This window comes from Rattus norvegicus, chromosome 4, assembly GCF_036323735.1.
Source record: "Rattus norvegicus strain BN/NHsdMcwi chromosome 4, GRCr8, whole genome shotgun sequence".
In the NCBI taxonomy this organism is placed as follows: domain Eukaryota; kingdom Metazoa; phylum Chordata; class Mammalia; order Rodentia; family Muridae; genus Rattus; species Rattus norvegicus.
Window position 1 is genome coordinate 42,293,189 of NC_086022.1, and position 21,673 is coordinate 42,314,861.

At 39.4% G+C, this 21,673-nt stretch overlaps 1 protein-coding gene across 2 annotated transcripts; it reads left to right on the top strand.

The window, feature by feature from the left end:
• Positions 1-885: 885 nt before the first annotated feature.
• Positions 886-20,238, top strand: Tmem106b (transmembrane protein 106B). 2 transcript variants are annotated; one of them, XM_039107507.2, is made up of 9 exons: positions 886-1,243; positions 1,414-1,513; positions 2,844-3,065; positions 5,919-5,982; positions 10,064-10,223; positions 14,716-14,856; positions 15,099-15,148; positions 16,005-16,058; positions 16,819-20,238. In XM_039107507.2, exons 3-9 carry the CDS (start codon positions 2,846-2,848, stop codon positions 16,955-16,957), a joined length of 828 nt encoding a protein of 275 aa, XP_038963435.1. In that variant the 5' UTR covers positions 886-1,243; positions 1,414-1,513; positions 2,844-2,845; the 3' UTR covers positions 16,958-20,238. The 2 variants fall into 2 exon arrangements, with proteins under 2 accessions (XP_038963435.1, NP_001004267.1); NM_001004267.1 differs by having other exon boundaries at positions 1,049-1,067; positions 16,819-17,862.
• Positions 20,239-21,673: the final 1,435 nt, after the last annotated feature.

The window sequence follows — 21,673 nt, forward strand, 5'->3', positions numbered from 1 at the left end:
CCAGTCCGGTTGCTTTTTGCCAGCAGAGAAGAAAGAACAACACAATCAATGGATGCTTAACCCTTTCCCACTTAGTTATAGTCCATTAATTTTCTAGGAATTTCACCAGTAACCCCATTTATAGGGAAATTATTAAACTTTAGCAGCTGCATCAGTTCTTGGTTTCAATTTTATCAGATTATAATTCCATCCAGTCCTCTTTTGAGCCACTTAATATATCTTGATTATCAGGAAGACAGGAAAAAAAAAAGTAACCTTTTAAGATAACACTCGAGATTCACTAAAATGAGCCACAGTAGCCTCAACTCACAGTGAGTTATGACTGGACAATGAGGTGTGTGGGTGGAGAGGTCCTGAGGATACTCCTCTAAGAACTCACTTGGTCATGAGTATTGGGGTACAACTCTTATTGCACACACAGAATAATGTGAACTTAAGTACAAAATCAAAACAAGATTAAACCAATGCGGGGGTGGGGGTGCGTTTTCCCAGTGACAGAAATTTCTAAATGAAAACAATAACAAGATGTGTGTAACTCTGTCAGAGATGTGCACCAACTGGTTCATCCTTACCCCAGGGAGGAAGTCTTGCGGCTGCAAATGCAGCATTGAAAACAAGGCCGCTCAAAACTGCGACAGTACACATTTCTCCCCTTCACAAAAGAAATCAGCCTTATGGAAGGGAAAAGGAAAACCGATTTTTCGTAAGGCAGACGCAATAAGTACTATTTCTAAACTTGCCAGTCTAGAGAACAGACAGGAGGCGAAACCAGGAGCCTTCCCCCAGCAACTTCCCTTCAGGGTGCCAAAGCTGGGAAAGGGCGCATGCGTACTACCTATTCCAGGCTCCCAGCTCCTCCTTCCATGGGCGGACTACGCAGGCGCACGCGCAGGCTCCCGGGGTACCCGGCTCAGCTGATGCAGTTGTTGTCCTACCCCTCCCCCGCCGCTCTCCCGGCCTCACTCGGGCCGGCCCTTAGCCCCGCCCTGGGACCGGGACTCCGTGACCCCGTCCTGCGGCTCGCCAGCGCAGGAGCATCCCGGGACCGCGCAGCACTCCGCGTGCGGGTGAGCGACCCGGGCCGTGGGGCCCATGTCCCCTGCCGGAGCGGTGAGGAAGGCCGCTGCGGACCGGATGCGGGGCTGTCACCGCGGTGGGCCCTGGCTTCGCTCCCAGGGTGGCTCGGGTGACGCCAGGGCCCTTGATCTGAGCGGCCGAGTGGCTGTACAGTTCTAGTTGCAAGGTGGCTCGGATGTTGATTTCTCTTGCGGGGGTTTTCTTGTGGTGCCCTTTGAAAGGCGCTGGTTTCCGTCCCTCCTGAGCCCCTCAGAACTAACCCCGCGTCTGCACAAAAACATGTGACACATCTTAGTTGCATGCGGTGCTGTATTTATCTTTTCCCCTGTTTTTTAGAGCATCTGAGAACCGTGTTGAGTTCACAGGACCGCGACATAAACATTGAGAGCCTGGGGAGGAAACGAAGGGGATCTAGCATTCCTTTTAAAAACCTCAAGTAAGTCTCCAAAATGACAGGGGTTACACTTGTCAGTAGCCTCAAGAAAAGCTAAGCCATTGGGATTCAAGTAACTGCTTAATCTGGTGTGTACCCAAACCTGCCTTCAGCAGAATATGTCAAGGTTACTTTAGGTTTGAGTAAAACAGCCGGCTGAGACCAGAGCCTCTTAGTCACTGAGCTCTGGCCCTAGACTTTTGCCATAAAGACTCCCATTGGTGGGACACAGTTTTCACCCTTGTGGTGACACCTTGTGTTGTCTCAAGGCAGCTGATTCTAAAGCACCCTGTGCACTCTAAAGCTTCCAAGGTCACAGTGTGAGGAAACAGTACTGATTAAAATTCACCCCTGTGCACCTGTGGCTTGGCTCTGGTTTGCTGTCATTGAGCCACGTTATGATAATGTATTTGGAAATCACAAGCATTGATATTTCTGAGCTACAGTGGACAATGTGTCCATAGAACTTCGGAAGGTATTTTTATTCACCTTTTTACACCTTTTGTATACTACTCCAGTATGCAGTTAATTTAATTAGTTAAATTTAATACTGCTGTCTACACCGTGAGTGAATTCAACAAATAGGGTTCAAATTTTGAAAAGCAGATAGGAATTTCCTTCATGTGCGGTGACCCCAATTATCTAGTGTCGTTTTATTTATGAAATGAAAACAATTATTAAATTAAAAGTAGTGTCTGTGATTGTCTAGTTCATATTTAGAATCTAATAAGTGATAGATGATAACCACAGGAAGAATGGAATTGCACCATTTAAAATTTTTGTTTGCCTTTCCTATTATTTTTTTTTCTCAGAATATCAGCGTGTTGTGTGATATGACTCTGTGTTCTTTTCAGTCACGCAACTGTAGGGTTTTATTGACAATGTGACTAAAGGAGTATGCATTTAAATGAGTGAAACAAGTCACTTTGAAATTAGCTGGTGATATACTTTGTTGTAAAAGCCAACACTTTCACCTTTAGTGCCATCTGGTTTATAGTCGAAATATGCTTTCCTCTACAAAAAACTAAAAACATATTTCTTTTCTGAAAACTGTAAGAAGGCCTAGAGTCTCTATGGACACTAGACTTTTTGCCAACTGTTACCATTTTAAACATTGTTCTCATTGTAAGTGTTGTAGCGTTTCATGATGTTTTGTTAGAAAAGTACTTGTTGGGTGCCAGCACATGACTTCCTTGTATCAGATATCACATTGGTTGAATATAATTTTAATCCTACGAGTAGCTTGCACTTGCCTGAGCCTGTAAATATCCCATAGAGTGTGAGAGTATTTTTCCCCCATGCAATTCACCGTCACATCTTTCTTTTTCATCAGACATGGGAAAGTCTCTTTCTCATTTACCTTTGCATTCCAATAAAGAAGATGGCTATGATGGGGTCACATCAACAGACAATATGAGGAATGGATTGGTTAGCAGTGAGGTGCGTAACGAAGACGGAAGAAGTGGAGACGTCTCTCAGTTTCCATACGTGGAGTTTACTGGAAGAGATAGTGTCACTTGTCCCACTTGTCAAGGGACAGGAAGAATCCCTAGGGGTACGTGCTACTGTGTTGTCTGACCTCTTAAAGAGGGGTTCCAAACGTCTGATTAAAGGATGCAAAAAACTACAGTCCTGGGCTCTCCTACTTTCACAGATTCAGAGTTAAAATTTACCAGTTTAGTCAAAAACACAGAAGCAAACCGTTGTTATCATTCCTAAAGCGGTAATAGAAATGACTTCAGCACATCTCGTATGTTTTTTTTTCCCTTGCTTGTCTGCTGTTATGCACTGTTATGCACTGTGCACTGTAGTTTCACTGAGGATTTTAGTCATTTTTTGATGCCATTGGAAGCCATATCATATATCATTTTTGCCACGGTGGATGTTAGTAGCTAAATGGCTCAACAGTAGGTTGTTTCTACCCCAATATTTCTAAAATTAGTGGTGTATGAAGAAAAGCAAGGTGAGGAAAAATGAGCCTCTGATTTGTCGTGGGGAAGACTCAGTGCTATTCCTGCTGTTTGTAGGGCACTTGAGTTTCTCTCATAGAAAGGAAAAATAGTGAGGTTCTGTTGTGCATCTCCTCTACTTAGTAGAAGTCAGTAGGTGACCCCGGAGAGATCCCAAAGAAGGACAAAGTGACTGCATGGGGAATTCGAGAGTCTCTGAAAAGTGCCCTGAGTTAAGTGGGCTACTGAATTGCATAGGCCACTGAATGGTGGCTTTATCTTTCTGGGGACAGTAGCTGCTTAGGAGTAGAAGAAGTATTGTAGTTGAAGAAGTTAATGTCCCAGTGTGGAAGGGTAAGAATATGATTTCTGTCCAGCTAGCCCTGTGTGCGCGGTGTGGCCCGGAGGCTTTTTGGTAGCCTGGGTGTGGATCGAGGCAAGTAGATAATCCAGGACTCCAAAGAGGGTTGTCATTGTTTTGTTTTGTTTTTTGTTTTTTGTTGTTTTTGTTTTTCTATCCAACACTTAAAAGAATGAAGTAACCATTTATTAAACTAGGCATAAAAAATTGAGTGTGCATGCCCCAAGTGAGTTAAAGAATTCAATCTCAGATATGTATTTGAGGATGCCGGTTTGAATCAAAGCGAGGTTTTACTAGGCACTTGTAAGGGTCTGAATTCGAGAGCATATGTTAGCTGCCGTTTGATGACACTTCAAGTAGAGCTTAAGACAGGAACATTCTGCTTAGCAAAGCTGGGTAGAAGAAAAGGAAGAGACTTTAGCATGAACTATGGAACAGTGCAGCCTCTGAGGAACAGTGGCAGAAGAGAGAACAGCCAGATCGGGAGGCGGAAGTCTAACTGTGGGGTCCTAGAAGAGAAGTAGAGAGAAGTAAGGAGAGCCACTGCTAATGCTGATGACAGCTGAAGTCGTGTGGGGACTGAGGGGTGCTCATTGGTTTGATGATTTGGATCTTTAAAAGAGTACTTTGAGTAGTTACAAGAGCATGTGTAGACAACGTCATTGTGAAACTAATTTTTTTGAGCTCGTACATGCTAAAAGGTGTGCGTAATGGAGCATCTTACAGGGAGAGAGGGGTTTTGTGAGTTTTGCTTTAGAGCATGAGGGACGAGAGATGATGATCTGTAAGATGGCGTGAATACCAGATATGTGCATTGCTGATCGCTGTGACCATAGAGAACATCCTGGTCACACAGGAGATGGGTAGTTTTTGGAGCAAATCATTGGTATATAGTGCACACATGCCGAACAGTGCCCTGCAGAGGGTACGGGGAGCTTCTCAAGTCGAGATGTCGAAGCAGGGAGGTGGGTAGATCTCTTAAGGCAGTGGGTCTGTGAAATGGAGTGCTTATGGTGGAGCTGTTACACAGATTGACCAAAGGTAAAAGAGCTCGTCTCATGACAGATCTCCAGGTCGCCAGCGGCATTGCCAAACAGCACTTCGTGGAAAAGTATCTGCTAGACCTAAGTGACTAAGATATTTCACAACAAAACTCTAGGAGAAAGTCTAAAGTTATTTCCATGACCTTGTTTTGTGTCTAGAAAAGTTGACAGGATACCACACGCCCATGGAAAGCACTCTAGTAAAGAAAGAAGACTCAGCTGCTTGCTTGCTTGCTTGCTTGATTTAAAAGGCAGAGTGCAGTGAGTGTGGCCTCATCATTTCCTCCTCAGCATACAGGAGAGGAATGTGGGAATTTAGGACATCTGAAAAGTCTTACCAGGGTATGTTAGGGACATTCTCTCCATGTGCCCCCACTATGAGCCAAGAATGAGGATAAGGGGGGATCCCGAGAGCTTGAAGAGTGTGGGTTATGAAGTTGTTTTAGAGTGTGAAATAGGAAATGCAGTATAATTGCATATTTAGGGCTTATTTGAAATTAGTGATTGCAGTTGAACAGTAAGTTTCTGGAAGCTTGAGATTTAGACTAGCAGTTTTGGTCCAACTACTGAGAATCCAGGGATGGGCAGCAAAAGTGTGTTTCTGCTGCCTTCAGAGAACTTAGTCTGTGACTAGAAAACACTGTAGGTGGGGGAAGCCTGTGTAAGCTAATATCCCCTGAAAGCCAGGACTTTTCAGGTTTCTTTCCTTTTCTAAACCAGTGGATTGAAGGATAGGAGAGCCCTCGTTATTTATACGATTTTTGGTTAATATGAAAAAAACATAGTATCTTCTCTAAAACTGAGTAATTTTTGAAGACATAAATAACAGTTTACTAAAGGATTAAGGTAGGGGTTGGGGATTTAGCTCAGTGGTAGAGCGCTTGCCTAGCAAGCTCAAGGCCCTGGGTTCGGTCCCCAGCTCGGGGGGGGGGGGGGGGGGGGAGGATTAAGGAGAGAAGTATTCTGGTCTTTTGAAACAAGTTTCTAATAGGGCGCTACTTTATTTTAGTTATTCATACAATTACATTTTTTAAACCAATATCTTTTACTTTTAGGGCAAGAAAACCAACTGGTGGCATTGATTCCATATAGTGATCAACGGTTACGACCAAGAAGAACGTAAGTGATTATAAAATTTCTTATTTTGTTGTTGTTTGTATATTTTTACTTTCAAGCTTTATATAAGTAATTACTCTTATATAAGACATTTAAGAAGAAAAATGTATCTGGTTGTTAAGTCGTGCCATCCTATGCCTTTGGTATTTAAACAAACAAAAAGATCCCTGATTAAGATGAGGATTTGAAAATACCATGTTACATATATCTTGAGAAATCTGTTTACTAAAAGAGTTCTAAAATTGTGGCAATATCACACAGGTATAAGTAGGCCATTTCCACCGGGTATAGGTGATTCTGTGTTCTAAGTTCAGAATTAGAATGACTGTTCTGGGCATAATGACCGCAGAGACCTGAGCAGAGCATAGCAGATGCATGGACATTTTAAGAGAAGCAAGGGAAGTCTTGAGTGATCCTAAGCTTCCCGATGCAGAATGCAAGTGTTCCACACCTAAAGAAGAAGCGAGCATTGAGAACTCCTAGCAAACATTTTTGAGACTAGCTTGTTACAATGAAAAGAACAGAGATTGCAGAAAGCCCACAGTGGCCTTGAGAAGGTCAAAGGAGGCTGAGTATACATATGGGCCAAATGGAATCTGGACCATCCCACTACTTGTGGTAGAACCAGTTTTTGAAAATAACTGAATTAAACATGAGCAGCATGAATATAAAGTAGAAGAACATGAGCTCAGAGGATACTGAAAACTGAAAGACACACACAAAGCAAATAGAAACTTAAGCATATGTAAAATTTCAACTGTAGAGTGCACAGCAGTAACTTAAGTGAGACATTGAAAGGTTTAGAAATCAGCACCTGATGGTAGGATATGAAAATCGATTTCACAGGCCCCCTAAAATATCTGGAAAAATACTTGTGCTATAAAATTGGAAGTGTACAGTACAAGAAAATACAAAGGAAGTAGAATAAACAGGAGGCACATAAACACAGTCTAGCTTAGCCAGTGTCTTGTTGCTGTGAAGAGACACCATGACCATGCCACTGCTTATGAAAGAAAAAAAAAAAAAAACCCACGTGTTGGATTGTTGCTGGCTTACAGTTTCAACTTCAGAGGTGTAGTCTCTAATCTGCATGGCAGGGAGCATCACAGCATGCAGACAGACACTGTGACAGGGAGGTAGCTGAGAGTTCTACATCTGTCTCCACAGACAGCAGGACGAGAGATACGCTAGGCCTGGATTGGGCTTTCTGAAACCTCAAAGCCCACCCTGTGACATGGCTCTCCGGCAAGGCCACATGTACTCCAATAATCCTTCTCAAGTAGTATCATTCTTTATTTAAACCCCCATACACCCATAATGAAAAGCTTTGAGGAAAATGGCAGAAAATAAAACTAAATGCATATGTAATTTCAACTCCTGCAGAAGGAAATAGGATTGAGTAGTAAATGTTCACCTGAAGGATATACATGGCTAGAGAAAAAGAATCTTGTTCTATATACCAGAAAGAGACACTGTTAGCTGCAGAGATGTTCTAGTGAAAATCTGGACTTTGAATGTTTAAAGAAGAAAAGCCCTTTGAACATTAGTTAAGAGGTTCAATTAATGAATAAGAGATAGAAGATTAAATTGGCCCACTACTTCTTGGCCACGATGCTTCAAATAAGCTGTTGAATAAAATATTTAGCAGTCATAGAATTGAAGTCAACCAAGCATTTTGTAAACTTAAAGTGGCTTTTTATTTTAAAACACACAGAGTATTAAAAAGGTAAAGAGTTGGGCCAGATTAACAATCTCTAGATAGAAGACCTTTTTACCAACTGTGATTTAAAAATCTAGTGATGAAAAAGCATATTGGACTCAGTAAAGATAAACATCTACAGATTGAAAACAAAACCTCAATTGAAATCAAAATACAAATTATAAGCCAAGAAGTAATGTCTGCAAATGAGACCATGCAGAGGATTACCCTTCTATACAGATCATCAACATTTGAAAAGAAAAAAGCTAGCTCTGAAGGGAAGGGGGTAGAAATAGGAGCTATGGAAGTACCTCATAAAATCAAAGGGTAAATGACCTTTACATGTAGGACGTACACTCTCTACTTTCCCTTTAAAGAAATGTGAATTCAGTCCCCTTAGAGAGATCACTGTTAGCAGATTGGCAAAAGCCCAGAATTTTGTCAACATACTTGAGTGGCACTACTGAGTGAAAACAAGCATTCTCATGCCTTACTAGTGGATGAGTATTCTATCAGACCACGTCAGGGTTCAGCCTTTTATTGAGGTATGGTCTCTGTTGCTAATGTATTGTAATGTTAGATCCTATACCTGAAGGTCTAGACCTACAAGTGACTTCTCATGTTTATAAGCTTTCATTGTGCAAACCTTATTCCTTGATTTAAAACTATTGCTTAAATAAAATTGGCTACAAAACAATTACTGGAGGGATTAGAGATAGGCAGGTTTTCAGTGACCTGATTGGAGAGAAGGAAGAAGGAAGAAGGAAGACAGACAAGAGTGGGTGGGAGGGAGAGAGGGTGGGAGGGAGGAAAGGGTGGGGAAGCTGCCATGAGGGGAGATGGATGATGAGCACATGGCCAGGAGAAACAGCAAGTACACCACTGGGGAGGTAGCCAGCCCTGCAGTTAGAAGAGTAGATGAAGGCTTAGCCCCCCAGTAATTGTCAAAGCCAAATAAAATGACTGTAGTCTGAGTCTTGTTTATTTGTGAGCTAGTCAGGGATAAGCTTATATTGGTTATACTACAGTCTGGCTCAGAAATTTCATTTTTGAAACATGTATACTAAAGATAGTTTTCAAATATAGTAGGAGCAGCCAGGCATGATGGTACACACCTGTAATCCCAGCACCAGAAAGTGGACGCAGGAAGATCAGAAGTTCAAGGCCATTCTTAGCTATACACCAAGTTTAAGGTCTCTTTAGGCTTTCTAAGACCCTGTGTCTAGGAACACAAAGCAAAAGTGTGTGTGTGTGTGTGTGTGTGTGTGTGTGTGTGTGTGTGTGTGTGTGTAGAAGTAAATAAAACAACCCGATAAGGTACAGGAGATCTAGCACAGTTAAGATCTTTGATCATAATGATTTTTAAATTTCCTCTGTGCCTATGGGTGTATTGTAGGCCTAACAAATACGTTATTTTTCATCGGTTACTTGGGGAGCATTGCTACCAAGATTGAAGGAACTCCACAGTGAATGAGTGCGAAATGGCTGCTTTGCTCTACCCAACAGCATGGACTCAGTGGTAGGATTTAGTGAAATTTTGTTAGTTTGCTTTAGTTCTTTTTAATTAGCCATTTTGCTTCTTCTTAGGAAGCTAAAATAACTATAAAAATTATTTGGAAGTTTTAAAACAGATGTTATAGAATGGATGCAGTTAGCTTCATTGAGGCACAGGAAGTTTTGGGGGAGGAGAGACTGGGAGAAATGACAAGTCAGCAGGAAGGGGAAGGAATGCAGGACTTAGAATGAAACAGGTCTTTGCAGAGCACCATAGAGTCCAGTGACCAAGGAATCTGAAGTCATTGTTTTGAGTGTAACGTTGGGTAATAAACCTAGGTTAGTTGTCCTTTTCTCTTATATGTGTCTAACATCGCCATTTGCCTCAGGTAAACCACACATTAATATCTCCACCGCCAAGTTGATCAGGGTAAACGGTATTTGTAAAACCGAGTACATGAATGCACTGAGATGGAGACTGGGAAGGGCTGGTGATGGTGAGGACAGGGAGTTTCAGGTTTTATTATGACAGGAAGTGAGACTATTCAGAGCCAACCCTGCTCAGGGCATCCAGACAGAGGTGTGGATTCTCTGTGCAAAGGGTCCTAAACTCGGTTCTAGTATAGAATCTGGACTGCAGGTCAGTTCAGTAAATGGTAAATGTTGCGTTATATGTCTGAAATCTCATCTTCTAAAACTGACAAGCTTCTAAGGAGATTATTTTAACCCTTCGTAATACCAACCTATCAGTTTTACAATGAAAGTTTGGTAAAATTAGAAGTATTTTCTTGCTGGTATATGTGGTAAAAAAAATTTCAAATGAAAATCCTGAAATGTTGCTCTATGTAATTTTGGACAACACATATGTAAGGCTTCTACTTTTCTTTTCAGAAAGCTGTATGTGATGGCATCTGTGTTTGTCTGCCTGCTCCTGTCTGGATTGGCTGTGTTTTTTCTTTTCCCTCGATCTATTGACGTGAAGTACATTGGTGTAAAATCAGCCTATGTTAGTTACGACTCTCAAAAGCGAATGATATATTTAAACATCACGGTAAGTGCACATTTGCACTGAAGGCCTTGACACCATTCTTGGGTTGCTCATCCACCGGTTCACTCCACCCTGAGAATGCTTGCTAGTGAACCCTGCTGCTGCATTCCACATGACACTGCTGTGTCGACTCCCACTACCATGTCTGGTTCTGCCAAAAATGGAAAGTAACCTCCTGTGGCATTTGAGTATATTGGGAATCATTTAACATTTGAAGATGTCTCTTGTAGGAAGACCAAATAGACATTTTCGGGTAAAGGGAAAAATATATAGTCCATTTACATTTCAACATTTGACTCCAAATAGTTAACAAGTTGTTAACCATTGATTCAGTGGATGTTATGAATACATTTTTGCTTTCTAACCTCTTATGAAAGAAAATTTCTGTCAGTCTTAACAGACCTTAACTTGGTTCTATTTAAAGATGAAATTGTGGAAGTGCAAGGCCCTGGGTTCGGTCCCCAGCTCCGGAAAAAAAAAAAAAAAAGAAAAGAAAAAAAAAAGATGAAATTGTATGGTGAGCTGATTATTTTAAGTTAAGAACATGTGAAAATGGCTGTGGGTTTACAACCCATGTGGTTTTGAAAAGAGGATTATATAGCCTTCGCTAACCACTGTATTTGAAAGGGGAACTGTGTAACCATCACAGTGGCTCACACCTTCAAGCTCAGAGTATGCTGTGGTCTCTTTAGAAGAGTTCTCAGGAATATGTCATTTCCTTTATTTTTTTTTTTTTACTTTCTAGGAATAATAATTTGAACATTGCATAGATTACAGCATTTAAAGATGTAAATAGAGTGAAAGCAAAGGTGATTTGCATTTCCCTGATGACTAAGGATGTTGAAGATTTCTTTAGGTGCTTCTCAGTCATTCAGTATTCCTCAGTTGAGAATTCTTTGTTTAGCTCTGTACCCCTTTTTTTAATAGGCTTATTTAATTCTCTGCAGTCTAACTTCTTGAGTTCTTTGTATATATTGGATATTAGCCCTCTATCGGATGTAGGATTGGTAAACATCTTTTCCTAATCTGTTGGTGCTATTTTGTCCTGTTGATAGTGTCCTTTGCCTTACAGAAGCTTTGCAATTTTATGAGGTCTGATTTGTCAATTCTTGGTCTTAGAGAATAAGCCATTGTTGTTCTGTTCAGGAAAATTTCCCCTGTGCCCATGTGTTTGGGGCTTTTCCTCACTTTCTCTTCTGTTAGTTTCAGTGTATCTGTTTTTGTGTGGAGGGCCTTGATCCACTTGGACTTGAGTTTTGTACAAAGAGATAAGAGTGGGTCAATTTGTATTATTCTATGTGGTGACCTCCAGTTGAACCAGCACCATTTGTTGAAAATGCTGTCTTTTTTTCACTGGATGGTCTTAGCTCCTTTGTCAAAGATCAAGTGACCATAGGTATGGGGGTTCATTTCTGGGTCTTCAATTCTATTCCACTGATCTACCTGCCTGTCTCTGTACTAATACCATATAGTTTTTATCACTATTGCTCTGTAACTCAGCTTCAGCTTGAGGTTAGGGATGGTGGTTCCCCCAGAAGTTCTTTTATTGTTGAGAATTGTTTTTTGCGATGCTAAATTTTGTGTTGTTCCAGGTGAATTTGAAAATTGCTCTTCCTAACTCTATGAAGAATTGAGTTGGGGATTTTTATAGGAATTGCATTGAATCTGTAGATTGCTTTTGGCAAGATGGCCATTTTTACAGTATTAATCCTGCTAATCCATGAGCATGGGAGCTATGTCATTTCCTTTTTTAATGCCAATGTATTTAAAGGAGAATGCCTTGTTGTATTTTCAAATAATTAAGCAAGGATTAGCATAATTTTAGGTATTTATTCATAATCAAATTAAGGAATACTGAACTTTAGGTTATAAATAGTATTTCTGTTGCGATGAACAGTAGACTTCACTAGAAGACATTGAAGGAAAAGATTGAAAAGTTCATAGGTCAAAAACTGAAGGTACAAGAATTGTGGTATTCCTGCCCCCTCAGATAAGTGGTGTGGATTAATGAGTGTTAATTGACTGTCAACTTTTCAGGATCTAGAACCATCCTGGTGACACACTTCTAGGTATCGATGCTGATTTACTGTCTATATTAGGTTGAGGTAGAATGACCCACCTTAACTGTGGGCAGTCATGTTTTATGACATGAGTTCTTGAACTGAACTAATAGTAGGAGAAGGTAAGCTAAGCAGCAGCATTCATCATTCTGTGCTTATTAACTAAGGATGTGCATTGTGACCAGCCTCCTTGAACATCTGCCAACATGCCTCGCCCCCTCCATGATGGACTGTATTTCTTTAAACTATAAGCTGAAATAATGTCTTCTTTGCTTACGTTGCTTTTAATTAAGTATTTGGTCATAGCAATGTACAAAATAATTGATACTTCCATTTATAGTAACTAAGTGTATATGGGGATTCCCTGGACCAAACCAAATCAGAAACAAGTGCAGTGCCTTCCGCCTACCTTGTAGAATTTTCTTTTGCATTTCTACAGAAACAATCAGTTCAGTGCTTTTTTTTTTTTAAGGTTGATTTATTTATTTATTTTATGTACAGCATTCTGCCTGCATATGTGGCTGCAGGCCAGAAGAGGGCACCAGATCTCATTACAGATGGTTGTGAGCCACCATGTGGTTGCTGGGAATTGAACTCATGACCTCTGGAAGAGCAGTCAGTGCTGTTAACCACTGAGCCATCTCTCCAGCCCCAGCTCAGTGCTTCTTAAACTGTCAGTAGCCTTCAGACTTCACAGGTTAGAGGTTCAGTCCCAACATCCTCCTCCGCACTTTAGATGTCAGTTTCAGGTACAGACCACCAAAAGGTCTGGTAGACTATCAGTTGGGAGTCTCCATAACCTGACCCTACATTTGGTTAATTTCCCTGAATAACTCATAAAACTCAAAGGACCAATACACTTACATTCACTGGTTCGTTAAAAGAGGATATTGTAAGGACTTCAGGTCTACAGACAGATGAAAAGATAGAGTGAAAGGCAGAGGGCAGTGGCTTCTGTCCCTGTGGGACTGGTTGTGCCATCCTCCCAGCACAGGTTTTATCTGCATGGCATTGGCCTGCACCCTTTTTCAGCTTTTATGAAGCATTAGCTGCATCAGCATGGTTGAAGGATAGCCAACTGCAGATAGACAGAAATCTTGATCGAATGCAGATGAGCTAAGAATGGTCAGCCAGGAACCAGTGTGTATCATCATCCACAGTACTACTCACTGGCACTGTGCTACTGAAACACTTAACTGTCTCTTACTGCCCACTGAAACCCCCAGTCATACATAATGATTTTGTATTACTTCTGTGAAAACTTAACTCTCAACAATATATACACGCAGTGGCTAACAATGTGTATATACCTCCCTATATATAAACCTTCCTGTGTGTTATCAAGCAGTCCCATTCGTATGTCTGAAAGACACATGTGCTCTTTTACAGCTGAGATCACACTCCATTTTCCTGCATGAAGGACTTTTTCATTGACTAATTTCCAAATGGTTTGATATGATAGTTGTGAATGTGAAGCATGTGAGGCAGACTGGCCATGGTAGCATATATGTGTAATGCTATGACTAGGGGTCAGAGCAAAAGCTTGAAAGCAGAAGACTGGGATTGGAGAGATGGCTCAGTGGTTAAGAACACTGACTGCTCTTCCAGAGGTCCTGAGTTTAATTCCCAGCAGCCACATGGTGGCTCATGACCATCTGTAATGGGATCCGATGTCCTCTTCTGGTGTGTCTGAAGACACAGACAGTATGCTTATATAAAATAAATAATTTTTTTAAAGTAGAGACCAGCTGCAAACTTTGGACTAACTTTTTCTCTCTCCATATCAATCCAGTCTAAATCTCTACAGGCATGTAAGGTAAAATGCCCGTTTATTTCCTGTAGGCTGCTAATGCCACTCATTTGGTGATTGTCCTTGCCTGTCATGCACAAGGATGTGACTTAGTCCCTATTCCACCTAAAACCTTGCTTCGTGGTGCAGACCTGTAATAGGAGCTCTGTAGAGCTGGAGGTAGGAGGGCAAGGTCAAGGCCATGCTTAGCTACATAGTGACGTCAAAGCCTGCAGGATTGTGTGACATCCTGTCTGAAAAGAATTATTTTATTTAAAAAATGTTTTTGACGCACTGTATTATTTTGTGGGTAAAGACATGTATAAAATACATAAGAATTTAAATAAAAATTAAAATGATGTTTAGTTCAACTTTTGCTAAAACTATAAAATATATGTTTATTTTAACATTCACTTCTCCACATATTTATGTAATATATTTTCTGGGTCTTGTTTTCAAAGTTTTGAATTGCATGTTCATTATACACATAGTTCTTTATAAATGTTCTTTAACGTTTTTGTTGATATTTTTTTCCTAATAAATGAGGCATAGTTACAACTAAGGTCATTTGATTTATAATTTTGAGTTCATATTTTTCTGCCTAATTAAGCATATTGTATATTTCCTGCTTCTTTTTTTTTTGCAGAACACACTAAATATAACAAATAATAACTATTATTCTGTTGAAGTTGAAAACATCACTGCTCAAGTTCAGTTTTCAAAAACAGTGATTGGGAAGGCACGGTTAAGCAACATAACTAACATTGGCCCACTTGATATGAAGCAGGTAAGCCCCGTTCAGGAGAGGGTGAGTGAGCTAAAGGCCCTTCACCCTGTGTATTATAAAATGGGGCAGGGTGGGCGATGCCCTCAAAGACTTGACTTGGAAGTGTGTCCCAGAAAAGTATAAACCAAATTCATCAAAGGAACGATTTCTACCTTTGCAAAGTTTAGACTTCTAAATAACATGGTTGGTATTTGGATCCTATCCTCTGTTGATACGTTGTCCTTGTTTTGTTTTGCTTTCAGATTGATTATACGGTACCCACAGTTATTGCCGAGGAAATGAGCTACATGTAGTAAGTTTGGCCTTTAGTAACTTTAACTTTTGCTTTCTTAATTTTTATAAGCTTATCAGTTAAAATGACCACATATTGCAGTACTTGCCCTGTTCTCTAAACATGCTTTTCCTTTTACCGTCTACAGCATAGATAACATAGTTCAATAGATAAATATAGATATATCCATAAAGTATATCTTTATTACCAGAATTGTGTTTGTATGTATATATATAAAGAACATTTTAATTATCATTTAGCTACTATTTATTGATAGTGCTTTGATATAGGAATACTGAAATTTCTAATGTATAACAATGCTCTCCTATGGACTTGTACTTCTGTATATGTGACATTTGTGAGGGTACACACACATGCATGCATTTATGGAAGGCAGGATTGAAGTTGAATGTCGTCCTCTATCAGTCTCTACCTTATTCTCTAAAGCAGGGCCTGTGACTGACAGTTTAGAGCTCATTTATTTGGTGAGGTTGGCTGGCAAGCAAGCCTCTAATAGCCTGTCTCCAGCCCTGAGGACTGGGTTTATGAGTGCATCCTGCCATGCCTGGCTTTCTGCCTGAAGGCTTGGCATCCAAACTGAAGCCCTCATACTTACACAGCAAGTGTTTTACCCCTAAGTCTTCTCCCCAGCACTACTTACTTACATACTCTTAATAGTATCTTGACAGGCACAGTATCATGGCCCATAATCCCAGGTATTACAGAGGCTGAGATGAGGAAAATTACTGAGGTCAACATGTAGAGATTCCACCTGAAAGGAAAAACCAAAATCACTATTCAGAGTCTCTATTATGTTTAATAGAATTTAATTGAGAATGTAATGACAGTGTTCTTTCTATTTTAATTTCTTTCACAGTGATTTCTGTACACTGCCCTCCATCAAAGTACACAACATAGTACTCATGATGCAGTAAGTATGGCTGTGCTTGCACAGATAGCTCTTGCTAAGACTGAGTTTATAATGCCTCGTAGGATGTGTAAGCCCACGAAAGCCATCTCAGCTTGGCTATTAGTCTTCTAGGAGTGCTGTGTAAAATGGAATGTTTTGGAATATAGCTACCTAGATTACGTTTGCTCAGAGCCACAGTTAAAGGCCTGCAGAGATGGCAGGAGCTCAGGAAGATGGCATGGTTGGCACCCACAGGATGGGCACACTGCTGTTCCTTTCTGCCCTTGTAAGGGAACTTACAACAATGAGGAGGAGCAAGCTTTGGCTTTATAAATTGGTTATTACTTATTCACATAAAATGTTACTGCTTATATATGATATCTTAGTCCTTGGTTGACATTTAATTTTCCATTTTCCTATGAAGAGGAAACCATATGATTCTTTTTAAGCATGTAATAAACTTTATTATAGTTATATAATTTTTAATAAACATATATTTTATATAAATATTATCTATATTGTGTGAGAAATAATTATTGAGTAGGGTTTGCTAGATTAGCATTTCTGAGTCTGTTGGAAAAATCCTTCCTCAGAATCCCATATCTATAATGTCCTCTTAATACCAAATGTTCAGTAACTGAGAATTATAAGTCACAGTAAGTAATTTTAGGGCATTAATTAACTTATGATATATAAGTTCACATTTGGTTAGTACTACTCTCAAATAACCTTTTGGAATAATTTTTGTATAATATATAATCTTTTGTCTATTTCATTTTAGAGTTACTGTAACAACAGCATACTTTGGACACTCTGAGCAGATATCTCAGGAGAGGTACCAGTATGTTGACTGTGGAAGGAACACGACTTACCAGTTGGCCCAGTCTGAGTATCTAAATGTCCTTCAGCCACAACAATAAACTCTAAAGGAGATGTGGTTAGACCCAGCACCACACCTGAGACATGGTCAGAGCTGTCAGTGAGGAGGTACTGCCTCTAAGGACATCTTTAATTGAGCATGTCTAAAGTTTACACTGGGATGTTGGCGATCCAGCTAACAGAATTTGGTCCTTATGCAGTTCCTGGACTCTGTTTTCTGTGTTGACGATTTGCTCCCACCACGAGCTTTTCCTCCATCCAATGTTAACTGATTGGCTTTCTTCTCACCTTTGTTCCCAAGGTGAAAAATTGAGACTTCCTTAGAATACAATAAATGATTATATAAAAGTCATAGATTTAATCTATATATCTATTGATAATATAGTTCAATCCTGAACATAATTTGAAAAATAACTTCTGAAGATTTTTATATATTACTGAAAGCCTATTATTCATGGAGAACTTTTAAAAACTGACCTGTTTTATAAATTCCCATTCTTACATAGTAAACTTTCAACTATATGAATAACTTAGCTATTAGCTAAATGTTTTTAGCCTTTAATTTCTTCAAATTCTACAGGTTTGCATGTTTCGTCTTATTTCTAGCTAATGGTTGCATAATATTCACCAACCATAACAGTCTGCCAAATTCTGTCCTACATTTTATAAGAACCTCTCAGTATGTGTTTCATGTATAGCTTTGTGAACTTCCTGTGTGATCTTCAAACACTTTAATGTACAATATTGTAAATAAACTGCATGGCTTTTATACAGCTTTGATAAATGTCAAATGAAGTGGTACAGATTAAGAAGTAAAGCAAGTTGCTCATAAAAAATAAAGTAGGAAAATGAAATTCAGAAACCTATGAAGTATCAGTAGGTTCCAGCTACATGTTGGATCTGGCATAAAATAGATGCACAATAAAACACTTTGCTGCTCTCTCTACTTTATGTTGCTTTTCACATTAAGGATTATATAGATGCTCTTCACAGCGATTACTTATCATCAAGTTTATGAATGGTTTAGAGAAGGAAATTATTTCTTACTAGAAATTTTTCAAGAAATCCTTCCATTTAACACCGGTGGCTACATCAAAATAAATCCTTTGGTTTGCTTTAAAATTTTAATCATTATGAATCATACTGATTTGATGCTTCCAGCAGTTACATTAAACATTTATTTTTTAATTTTGTCTAACATCATTCTCAAGTATGATGGATGTATTCATCTTGTTAGTTTATATTTTCAGTGTTATTTTCCACAGAGTGTTTTCCTTATTTACTCAGCAAATTTTAAGGACCCTTTAAAGTTTCCTTATGTCAGAAGTTGGGTTTTCCTTTTCCCATACCCAAGTGCCTACGTTAGTTGTGATGTGTAGTCTGTTCGTCAGTCTGTTTCTCAAGTATAAAGCATACATAATGCACTTCAATTCTCAAGTACAAAGCATACATAATGTGCTTTAAGCATCCTTTCATCTTTCCTTAGCGCCCGTCCTGTATTCTCCATGTGAGTGAAAGTTGTAATCATCCATGTTCTGGACGTGGCATCCCTCAGGCATTGCTGTTAGTCGTCCTTCAGAGCGTCCCCTGCAGTCATTCACTTTCCAGTCAAGCTGGTCTTTGAAATTCCCTTTTTCTGTGCTTGCTGCTCACCTCCATTCTTGAAGCTGCACAGTTGTCTGGTTGTGCTTACATTTTTCCAATCAATCTCATTTCATTATCTGCATTCTCTCATTTTTATCTGAGCCATCTCTTTTGTTTCATTTGTTTGTTTTGTCTAGAAATATCTAATCCTATTACTTAAACATTACTGCTGTCTTTAGTTTGGCTACTCAACCTGTGTCTATCTGACCAAGTTACTGTATAGTTTCTCATTTACTCAGTTAATTTTCATATTTTAGAGACTTTCTATGTAAAAAAGCAAAATGTCAATAAACCTCTTTTATGAGTTCCATTGTGCTTTTTCTCCACCCTGGCTCCCTGCCTCCGCACAACCACGTAAGGTGTGCGAAATCATCATCCAACCATTTCTTCAGAATCACCCGTTACCTATGCCTCATGTAATAAGCACTGTCTGTGTTCCTTCCGGGTGTATTTCAGTCTCGGTCAGCACTGTGTAAGAGAAGGAGTTTGTTTTTCACTTTCTTCCAGAGTTCACGCACAAGGCCTAAAGAGGCAGGAAAGTGTAGCGAGCTTTGCTCCCAGTGGTTCACTTTCAAAATCTTTTCTTAGCTATTTAAATTGAAAATTCTGTCCCATCTAGTTTTAATGTCCAGCTTTGATGTTTGAGTCATTTGAAAAACCAACCAGAAGCACCTGGAATTGAAGCACATTGCCTGTGATTAATTCTTCAAGGAAAATCAAGTAACTTCTAGGTAAGCCAGGCAGGTAACAGCTGCAAGTTAATAAAACTCTAAACAAAATGAACAACAGCAGCAAAACCTATATTTTGGAGAATCTGAAGAGTAGCCATAAAGAAAGGCTTTTCGCTTTTCTCAGGTCAGTCTGAGTCTGGTTTAGTTGAGTCTGTTGCAGCTAAGTCTGGCTTCTGGCAGGGAGAAATTAATATATTAATTTCTGCATATTAATATATTTTTATGAGTACCACCAGAGCTTAGCCAGGGACACGATGAAGACATTACCATGTTGCCCCATGCTCACAGGAGGAAATTCTGTTCTATGCTAACCCAACATCGGCCCAGCCTCTGTGTGGATAGTGTGTATACAACACCCTGGCTGTTGCTCTTCTGTCTGCTTTTCTTATGTAATTTTTCAACACACACAGGACACTGAGGGGATTAGCTCTAAAATTACAGATTAGTAAATGCTTTAAATGCAGCCAAAAGTTGGTTCTCTGTCTCTCATATCTGTGCCCAATCAATTAAAATGTCCATTGGAAAGCCATGGTAAATTTAAAAATTAGAAGTGGCCAGCAAGATGGTTCAGTGTTGGGGGATGATTGCCACCAAGCTTGATGACCTGAGTTCATTCTCTGTACCCCACAGTAGAAGGAGAGAACTGGCATTGTTTTCAGATACCCATTCACATACAGTACAGTACCACATATATGGCACACACACACACACACACACACACACACACACACACACACACACACACACACAAATGCATGTAAAAAGTAAAGTAAAAGGTTTTGAAGTTTACAATTATGGCTAAGATTTTGGTAACATTGAAATGCTATTTGAAACATTCTAAAAGTAAATTAAACAACATAGAATCATTTAAAACTAAAGCTGGAGCTTAATTTTTGTGTGTTAATATTTAATACTCCACAGTCATTCCAATAAAAATAAAACTGACATTTTTGGTGTGAATTATTTATAAGTAAGATTATTGCATTTGAGATTTGAGGTACAGTGTGAAAATACTAGACATGAGATAAATTCCTTGAAATTGCTTGAAAGACTATCTTGCCTGAGGTGACATTTAATAGAGTATAACTGTATTTTGTTGTCAATTTCCTTTTGACTCCTGTTTACTCGGTGTTAATGAAGTAGTTACGTTTTTCTTAAAAAATATTACAAGAGTAAAATACAACTCCCTTCAGATCTTAGAATTTGTACTTAGGAAATGGTGGTACAGTGTGAAAAGGAGGTGGGAGGTGACATCCAAGCACAGCCTAAGTAACATTAGGACAATTGACTTGGCCAAACTGGGCCTTGTGGCTTTCAGCATACTGTGGAATAATTTGGGGTATTATGTTTGCAGGTCCGTTGCTGACTCTTTTCCATTTTGTCTTTTGAAGTACTTAAATCAACTGGGTGTTACCACATTGCTTCTTATTTTATAAGATAGTTTCATTCGTGTGGTTTAAAAACATGAATATTTTTACATTTTCAGTTACATTTTTTGTCTTCTTTGATAAGGACTAAGAGCTAAATAGAAAGTCATTGTTTTACAAGCAAACGATAAACCATGGTGCCATGTTGTCAGGCTAGAGTTTGAGACACTAAAAAGCCACAGCTGCCTGGCTCAAGTGTGTCTTAGAAGAGTGATCAGACTTTATCCTCTGATGGACTTTGACGGATATTGTAAAGTTAGATTTTAAATGAAACATTTAACTTTCTAAAGACAATCACTACACATCTGAGAATGTTGGGTCTGAATCATTATTTCTTTAAAGTTTTATTTTTAGACTGAAACAAATGTATGTGTGATATACTTGGCTCAAACATTTAATTTCTCTGTCACCTATTTACATCACAGTCCTCAGCCACAGCACCTACATTGTGTGGTTTTAGCTTGCTTAGAGGACAGGTTTCATAGAGAAGCTCTGGGATTTATCTCTAAGATAAAAAGCAACATCAGTGGGCTTACTCTAGGAACAAAAGTGGAGTTTCCATGTTTTCAGCTGTTGATACAATTCCTTTGTTGTTCCTTTTACACATTTTAACACAGACTCCAAGTTGAAGATATAGTGTGGTTGGTGTTCAGCCCTCAACGCAGTGCATAGATAACAGCAAGATTATGAGGAGCATTTCATAGTTAAGTCTAACTATTCTAGAAGGAAGTCATTGCCTTCTGTCTAATTATATTAATTGAAATGTGCTTAAGTGAAATATTTTCAGGACATTTTATATGCTGTAAAACAGAAAGAGTAGTATCGTGCCAGTGGCCAAAGTTAATATTACTACCATGTAGATGATGACAGTTCAGATTGTCCCACTTCACCCAGAATAGTAGAAACTAGAAGTCTGGGGGACACTGCATCGGCTGTATTGGGTGAGTCTCAAGTG

Bases quoted from the DNA above. Each gene is read 5' to 3' on its own strand.
- Tmem106b (XM_039107507.2), top strand. From the start codon at position 2,846: ATGGGAAAGTCTCTTTCTCATTTACCTTTGCATTCCAATAAAGAAGAT. The intron at 3,066-5,918 runs GTACGTGCTACT...TTTTACTTTTAG, and splicing joins GACAGGAAGAATCCCTAGGG to GGCAAGAAAACCAACTGGTG. The intron at 10,224-14,715 runs GTAAGTGCACAT...TTTTTTTTGCAG, and splicing joins TGATATATTTAAACATCACG to AACACACTAAATATAACAAA.